Source organism: Indicator indicator, chromosome 2 (assembly GCF_027791375.1).
Source record: "Indicator indicator isolate 239-I01 chromosome 2, UM_Iind_1.1, whole genome shotgun sequence".
NCBI lineage: Eukaryota > Metazoa > Chordata > Aves > Piciformes > Indicatoridae > Indicator > Indicator indicator.
Window position 1 is genome coordinate 46921698 of NC_072011.1, and position 8880 is coordinate 46930577.

General features: G+C 51.9%; 1 protein-coding gene across 1 annotated transcript; it reads right to left on the reverse strand.

Moving 5' to 3' along the window:
* Positions 1 to 4782: 4782 nt before the first annotated feature.
* Positions 4783 to 8070, reverse strand: SIX3 (SIX homeobox 3). The gene is made up of 2 exons (XM_054398268.1): positions 7310 to 8070; positions 4783 to 4975 (listed from the first exon to the last, which is right to left on the reverse strand). The coding sequence occupies exons 1-2, from the start codon at positions 8068 to 8070 to the stop codon at positions 4783 to 4785; spliced, it is 954 nt and encodes a 317-aa protein (XP_054254243.1).
* Positions 8071 to 8880: the final 810 nt, after the last annotated feature.

The window sequence follows — 8880 nt, forward strand, 5'->3', positions numbered from 1 at the left end:
TACAAGCCACGGGTGCCCTCTGCATTTTAGATTCGCATCTGTGTGTATGTCTGAGTCAGCCTGCACACACTCGTGTGCGTGTGTGTGCTCCAGAAAGAGGCAATGTTTGTCTATCCTCGCCTTGCACGCGGAATGCAGGCCAGTGCAATGTGGAGCTCAATAAGAAACTGCATGAATAAACACGAATGGAAAGTTGTGCTCAGCTAACCGGAGAAATCAGAGCAATACCAGGGCACCAACGTCCATATTTCTTTCCAGTTCGGGCCAGGGCAGTAACCTCATCTGGGGATGCTAAAAATTAAGGGCAACGGGCAAACAGATTCAAGTTCCTCGAAAAGGCAGCTGTAATTGATCGGGCAGAGAGAGATGGGGAGGATGGAAGTCCAAGTCTGGCCGCGGAAGGCAGGCTGCAGTTGCGGCCCAGCAGTCACACAAAGGACACCCAGACACGTTAAAGGGCTCATGAGGACCCTTGTGCAGCGACAACGGGGAGAGATCGAGACAGGTTATTTCCGTGGTCTCCAGACTCCTCCGCCAGTTTGCACGCACGACAGGGGAGCCGCGAACCAAAGCTCGCTGGGGAGGAAGGCAGCGGTATAGCTCCATGCCGAGAGGATGAGCAGCGTGGGTCGGGGGTAAATTATAGCCTCCAATTTGCTCCCGGAACCAGCCGGTCTTGTCCCGACTTCCGACGGGTGGGGCGTGGCCGTGCCCCCGAGGCGGCGGGCGGAAGGCGGTGGTGTGGGACGGCGCAGGTCGGGGAGTGGGGCCGCCATGGCCAGCTCCAGGGAAGGCAGCGCGATGCGCTGCTGGGCTCCGGCCATCTGCCTCCCATCCTTCGGCTTTTCCTTAAATATTGATCAAACGCACTTTACCTTCCAAGTAATTTCATTTTAATCAACGGCCGAGTTCGGCACGGATAATAAACTAATGCTGGAGAGGGGCTGTCGATAATGCTAGGCCAGGGGCAGGGAGGAGACAACCCTCCAGTTTGACGGGGCTCGATAGGCCCTATCTTCTCGGGGCAGATGGACTTAGTGGGTGAAAGGGCTTAAACGCAGCTTTTCATAGATTTACACCTCAATCAGCCATTCAGGTTTTTAATGCAAATCCTAAAACAACATCATTTACCCATTACGGAACATGGCTTTGAAACTGCATATCATTAGCTGCATCTTTGGCACCCCCAAACCTCGCAGGCACAGACGCCCCCCAGAATGCATGTGTGTCCCCCAACCGCTCCGTACAAAGGCCCGCGGGCTGTGGGGAGTGGCGGACAATCCCCAGCGGAGCCGGGGGCAGTTCGCCCCTCCAGCTCCGGCCAAAGCGGTAACTTTTCAGGGATGGGGGTGGGGTAGCAAATGGCATGGGAGCAAGAGTCTTGCCCAAGAGGCAAGAGACTGAGATCGGGTATGGGTGGGGTGATACTAAAGGCGATGTCTGGCCTCCCCTAGCTGCCATGGCACAATGGGGTGATCTGGAGGTTTAATCAGAGGGAAGAAAAATTCAAACCTATCAGTGTGAAGCTCAGCTGAGGTAGATTACTGCTGCTGGCCTGACGCATTCTGGCTGCAGCTTTGAGATGCGAAAATTAAGAAAGAGAATAAAAAAAAAAAGATTACAGACTTTGCTGTCTCTGGATTCTTTCGCATATTAAATCCCATTAAAATTAAAGTAAAATGAGAACGACACTCCTACCATCGAGGAGCATAAATATTGCCCTTAAAATCAATGTACCGATATCGAATAACTCCTTCTCATCCAAACCTCGAGAGTAACTGGAAGGGCCAGGATTTTTTCCTATAAGGACCTCTCCCCTGCCTCGCTGCTGGGGTGAGGGAGAAAAATAGAAGCCAAAGCTCAAGCGTGAGACTCGCACGAGGATGCCGGCCACTGGGGAGCCTTTCATCCCCTCCTGTGCAATATTTGTCTCCTCTAAAAGCCACATGGGGGAGGGAATAGCTAGGTCCATCTACGACCCCATTCTCCAACCCACGCGGAACACGACAGCCCTATTGTGTGTGCTTCTCCCACCCTCAAGCAGTTCCCGTCCATTCTGGTTTCGTACAACCGGGAGTTACTCTCTTTGAACTCCCACTAGTGTTGGCAACGGCGCAGTGATGAGACCCTATGACTAGACCCCATTGCGGAGCCGCGCGCTGTGCGAAGCTTGCAGGACCGGGGCGGCGAACACCGACGGGGCGGGCGCTGCTGCCTCGGCCATCCTTGTCGTTCCCCGCGACACGGGAAAACGGAGGAGAAATTCCGCCCCCCATCCCCCGATCTCTACGCGAGTCTCCGCGATCGGCAGGGCCAGCGCGGAAATTCTTTTCTGCCCCAGTTAGGAGGGGTCTCACGTAGGGACACGTCCATTATGCGCTCACTCAGCTCACACGCGCGGCTTTTCCTCAGGAGCTCAGAAGGTAATTTGCATCAAAGGGACGTATTTGCACATCGGCTTATTCCTTAAAATTACCCATTAGTGGCTTGCTCTAAGATCTCACACTCTACGAGGTTCTCCTAGATCCCCAGGTAGCCTCTTGCGGCGGAGGGGAATGCAAGGGGAAACCCAGACGCTTCCTGAGGCTTTCCGTAAACCTAACTAGGATTTTCCCAAAAAAGGGGAGGAGGAAAGAGGAGAAAAAAAAACACTCAAGCAACACAAAGGTAGATCGGAAGTCCTAATTTGTTTGGAAATGGTCAAGAAATTCCAGACACGTTTCTCCCTAAATCCTTGTTAAGTTTCAAAATTGTATTTTCAAGTAAAAACAAGTTTAGAATTTACCTCTTGTTAATTCGTGGCTGAATAATCCGCCCAGGGCAAAGCAAAACTTTAATGAAGAAAAAAAAAAAGAAGTTAAAGAAAAAAAAAGGGGGGGGGGGAAATCGGGAGGGGAGGAAATGCTGAAATTCTGTTAGTCGCGCAAATAAAGGCTTCTTTCAGCACATTACAATATACTCCAGATTCGAGGGGAGGAGCTGCAGGCCGCTTAGGGCGAAGAGTTTACGGGTTTGTTTTTATTTAAAGCTACAAAACAAATCCCGAAATGTCTTAACTGCTCTCTGGAGACACTTGGCCCTGCAAAGAGGCGGCCAGGGGGGAAGCCTTTCAGCTCACAGTGAACAAAAAAGGACCAGGATGGGGGGAAAACGCTGGAGCCCGCGACGGCAGAACTGACTCTGAGGGTTGTGCCACGCGTCCAGCGCCGCCACGCTATCGCAGTTCAGTGTCCCCACTGCCACCCGCAGCCTCTTCGCAGGATCGCTCTGTACCCCCAGAATGTCTCCAGGGTGTCCGGCCGAGCCGGGGAAGGTGAAGGGCCGGCGGTGGCACAAAGGTCGCGCAGTGTTGCGCTCCCGCGGAACCGCGGCGGGGCAGGGCGAGAAGAGAGGTGCCCACAGGGAGGGCGTGTTGTTCCGTGTAGAACAAAAACACCAACATCACTGGGTAGATAAGAAAATGGAATACTGTATTTGATTTAGAAAGTTTGTACATATAGATAAACACGCAGTTAAGGAAACAATAGTTTAAGCGTCCTATGTGGAGTTTAAGAAGAGACCCCCCCAAAGCTGCTATGAAATACTCAAAATAGCTTTTGCATAAGATAACTACTGTTGCACCCTAAGCTTTTTTTTTCTCTTTTTTGTTTTGTTTCTATCGCTGAGGTCCCTTTGAAAACTTAGCATGTCAAATCTTGACAGCTAAGTTTGTGCAAGGAACACCGAGTCAAGGAAAATAAAAGGAGAGAGAGAAAGGGTGGGAGTGAGATAGAGAAGGTGGGGGGAGGAAGAAAAAAAGAGTAGAGCAAATATCATATACAAGCATTTCTACACATATATTACAAACTGGGGAAATGACCGCATCATTAAGATATACATAATTCATATAAAATTTTGAAATAAAAATAAAAATCTGTTACAGTCATAACTATTCTTTTTCCACATTTATAACCAGTACCCACACAGGCAGTGACAGAAGTGTAGAAAAAAAGGTGCTTACGAATAAAATGATTGTCAGCTGAACAAAAAAACAGAAAATTGCATCTTGGCTGGACCATCACTTGGACTTAAAAAGGAAACAAAACAAACAAACAAACAAAAAAAAAAAAACAGAAAGAAAGGGAGAGGGAGAGAGAAAGAGAGAGGGAAATAGGACCAACAAAAAGGTGATAAACATTTGCTATTTCCCTCTTCAAGGAGTTCCTTTTAATTTTTTTTTTTAATTTTTGCTTTTTGTACAAATTCGATCGGAGTTTGCGTTTGTTTGTCTGGTTTCTGTTTGCTTTCCTTTACTATAGAGAATATTTTTTCCCAGATACAAATTTAATCATCATCATCATGCAAGTGGGTGAAATGCGTCCATGGAAAAGCGCAAAGGAGAAATCGTGCTTGTCCTAAAAAGAATACAATTGTCACTTTTGTTTGTTTGTTTTTTATCTTTTCCTTTTTTTCCTTTTTATATATATAATTATTATTATTTCCCGTCCCCCATCCCCCCTCCCTCCCAGCTGCAGCACCAGCGTTTGTGACTGTTGAAGTTTTAGCTCCATCTCTTGGTGGTGGTGTTGGCTGACGGTGGCGGTGGTGGATTCTCTGATCCCTGTCTGTTTGCTATTATATTTGGGTCGGGTTTGGCCTTTTCTCTCTTCCTGGTTGTGTGTATGCGTGCATGCGGGTGTGTGTCCTGATTCTAGGTTGCCTCGGTTTGTTTTGTTCGGGTCGGGGAGAGGGTGCTTGGCTGTTTGGATTTCGATTTTTTGTTTGTTTGTTTGTTTTCCGATATCATACATCACATTCCGAGTCGCTGGAGGTTACCGAGAGGATGGAGGTGCCTGTCTCGGCTCTTTCTGTCAAACTGGAGACACTGGTGGTCGGGCTGGCCGCCGTGGACGGAGACTCGGCCGAGCTGTGTGTTGGGCAGCCGGGCTCTGCCAGCGACCGCATGCCGCTCTGTCCTATCGCCTGGTGCTGGAGCCTGCATCGCGCCGGGAGACAAAACAACAGCACAACCCTTCTGAGACACCGGCCACCATCGCCGCCGAGGGCACGGCGAATGCTCGACCCCGCGCCCGCCCGCTCACAGCCCCGCCCCAGCCCGGAGCGAAGCCAAGTGGACCCTCCGGCCCGGCCCGACCCGGCCACCTTCCCTCAGCGCCCTGCAGAGGGAAGCTAAGCCAAGCCAGGCACCCGGTCTACGCTGTCCCCGCTACGGGCCGGCGCCAGGGGAAGGCCATTTAGGGGGGATGGCACCCAGCGGAATCAGAGCTAGAGGGGTCGCGGTTTGAAAGGGAACAGCGAGCGGGGCATGGTGGGGCGGGAGGGAGAGCGTTTCCCTGCTCTGTGGTTTGAAAAACAGGAGCAACGCCTTTCCGTTTCCCCGGTAGGCGTTTGTCCCAGCGACACCGCGGGCCTGGAGAGAACCGTGTCTGTGTGAGCTCCCCGAACACTTGGCTTCCGCCGAAAGCTGCAAGGACCGGTCTGCAGCGGCAAAGAAGCGCACAGGATCCTCATTTTGTGTTCTGCAGGATATCTGTCTAAATACTTTCCAGTGCACAGATATATTCCCTAAGGTCTGCGGCAGGACCGGAGGAAGGTCCCGTCCCGGGGATGCAGCGTTACCAATACAATAATTTTCAAAAAGGCGATGGTGTAACACAGCACTTCTCGCAGCTCGAAACTTAAAGTCCTTTTCTATACGAAAGCCAAAATTATCTTTAAAGTGTTGGTCCTTTCACCGTCAGTACTTAAGGGTACATTGCCGTTGAACATTTATTTTTTTAAAAAAGGCAATAAATATTTTTTACGTTCCCTAGTGCGTTGTGAATATTCCTCTGCTTCCGTTTATTCTGCTCGAAACCCAGGGAAAGCCTGATTCAAGGATAAGGGCTAAAAGTCCTGGGCTGAGCAGGCAGCCACAACCTCTAGCATTGCTAAAGTGAATCAGAATACACTCTATGCTCAATTGCTTCTCACCGGGGTATTTTCTATTTAACTGCCTGCAAAGAACAGAAAAAAATGTAGCCGGCTTATTCTACATTTCTCGTTGTTTTAAGTTTTGCAGTTTCAGCGACTCTGATTTTTCTCCTATTTGCAATTCCTGGTGCATTCGTCTGCTGTCAACACTGTTGAGTCAATAAAAGCATCCATAGGCAAGTCCTGTTTATTTACAATCCTAAGCTGATCTTTTTTCCATTTAATGGAAATTAAATGGCGAGGCGCTTTTAGGTTGCATTTCTCCTACAGAATCTTGAATCAATAGGACCAGTGGTATAATTATGAGGAATTTAAGAGACAGCATTTACAACAAGAAGTTTTGTTTACGTGCTCATAGAGGTAGCCAAACTTAAAATAAAAATAGTGTATCAAGATGGATTAAAGGCCCGTTTTCATTTGCACAACAACTTTTCCGAAGGGTGACGAGGAAAAGGGGGGGGGGAGGATGTATCGCTTTTATCAAGGTAAAGAAGGAAGGGGGGGGAAGAAAGAAAGAAAGAAGGAAGGAAAGAAATTTTAAAAAGCACCTAGAGATACGCAGATAAATACAAGCGTAAATGCACAGGAAACACAGGACCGGAGGGCCAGCTCCCCATGTGGTGTAAACAGAGAAATGAGGATGGGGGGAAAATGGGGGGAAAAAAAAGTTTCCCGATCTCCTGAAGGCTTTTGTCCCTTTTTCTCCGGAGACAAATTCTTTGGGCCGTGCCTATGCTTGTGCCGGTCCCGCTGCGTATGCAGAGGGGCATGAACAATCGGAGCACAGCCGCCTGCGCTGCCGAAACCCGCTCTGAATCGCACTCCCCACTCCGGTCCTACGGTGGGGAACCGCGCGAGAGGCGGCCAGCAGAAGACCGAAGCCCACCGACCCAGGGTTTTCCGTTCTCACGGCAGTTGCTGCTGGGAAGGCGGGAGGAAGAGTCGGGCTCTGCCCCCGCCGCGGCCGCTGCCGCTGCCCTCCGCGCCCGCCCGTACACACTGGCATCCACGAAGCCGCTTCTTCCCGCGGGTGAGCTCCGGCCCTGCACGCACCCCGGGAGCCCGTAGCGCGTCGGGGCAGGGCTTGTGGAGCGCCAGGCAACTTTGATCCGTGTCTGTCCCCGACACATCTCTGCGACTGCTAGGAGGTGACCTACCCGCCCGGCGGAGACACCGAATTCTCCCAGTGGCGGTAATGCGAAGAGGAGGAGGGGAGAAGCAGAGATAAGCTGTCGGCCAGGCGGTCGCCGAGCCACGGCGCGGAGCGCGGCCGCCCGCAGTGCCCCGCCGCCCACCTCGCCCCCCGCCCCGAAGCGGGCCCTGCAGCCCCACTGACCTGTTTTTAGCCGCCGCTGCTCTGTCTCTTTGCCTTCGGTTTTTAAACCAGTTGCCTACTTGCGTGGGGGTGAGCCCCGTGGCCTGAGCCAGTTCCCTTTTCTTGCTGGGGTTGGGGTAAGGGTCCTGCAGGTACCACTCCCTCAGGAGGCTGCGAGTCCTCTCTTTGAAGCAGTGCGTCTTCTGCTCGCCATCCCAAATGGTCCTGGGCAGTGGAAACTTCTTCCTCACCCTATATTTATCAACCGGCCCCAGCGGGCGACCCCTTAGCTTCTCGGCCTCCTGGTAGTGCGCTTCGAGCCACATGGCCTGCAACTTGCCGTGGGACTCCTTGGTGAATTTGTGGTTCTCCAGGATGTGGTAGAGGTCTCGGAAGTTGCCCGTGTGGAAGGCCACCACCGCCCGGGCGCGGAGAATGGACTCGTGCTTGTTGATGGCCTCGCATGCCCCCGGCGCCACCGGCAGCGACCAGAGGAACCTCCCCAGCCTCTCTATGTCTCCAGTCTCCTCCAGCGTCTCGCAGACGCTAGCCACTTGCTCCGGGGAGAAGTTGAGTGTGGGCAGCTGAAACATTGACAACTCTTCGTGGGGTGCCCGGGAGCTGCCGCCTCCACCGCCGCCGGCACCGGGGCTGCAGCCCGAGCCGCTGCCGCTGCCGCCGCCGCCGCTGGCGAGAAGGAAGGAGCGGTGGTGCGGGTCGGCGGCGAAGTTTGGCAAGAAGAAATGGGTGGGATAAAGCTCTAGCGGGGACCTGAACACCATGGGATGACCGGGGAGAGGGGGAGATAAATCAAGGAGAAAAGAAAGAAAGGGAGGAAGAAGGGAGGAAAGCGCACACGCACGGCGCACGCATCCACACCCGCACACGCACACACAGCCACATAGAGGCACGGGGGCACACGCACTCGGATACACGCGATCACACTCACTCGAGCACACGCACTCACGCAGACACACACACACGCACTCACACACTCGGCCCCGCGCCGCCGCCGAGTCGGAATTCAGTGATTCAACAGCGGTCGCCCTAATGACAACAGCCTCATAATATCTCCCCTAAATCCACAGTGAGTGCAGCGCTGAAACATTTTGTTTCGCTTTTCTATTGGTCTTCTGAGTGTCGTTGTGGCGTTGCCATGGTAGCCCCTGCCAATCACTGTCAGCCCTGCCAATCATTACGGAGTACGTAAGGAAGGTTTTTACCACTTCGCCCGAATGCACGGGGGGGAGGGAAGTGGGGCGGTTGGTGGAAAAGCCTGTTGGTTTGTTGTTTTTTTTTTTTTTTCCTTAATCTTTGCAACTCCTAATCTCAGCACTTCCCCTTCTCCCTGTCTCTCTCCCCTCCCTCTCCACACCCCTCCTAAATAAAGGATCAAATAATGCGAAAAGCAGTGTGCACATATTTGTTGAATGGGATGAGCAATTAGAGGGTGGAATATTATTGTGATCTTAACGAGCCTCGTTAAAGCTAAAGGAGATATGGGGGGAAAGTAAATGGGCCAGGCTGGGATACATGTTCGGATAAAGGACTCCTAACTGAGACAATTTACACATGATTTGCACGTAGTTTCA

What these genes read in the sequence shown, in the direction of transcription:
- SIX3 (XM_054398268.1), bottom strand. Translation starts at nt 8,070, where the DNA reads ATGGTGTTCAGGTCCCCGCTAGAGCTTTATCCCACCCATTTCTTCTTG. An exon ending in GCAGCGGCGGCTAAAAACAG is followed by an intron (nt 4,976 to 7,309) that starts GTCAGTGGGGCT and finishes GGCGCGATGCAG; the next exon opens with GCTCCAGCACCAGGCGATAG.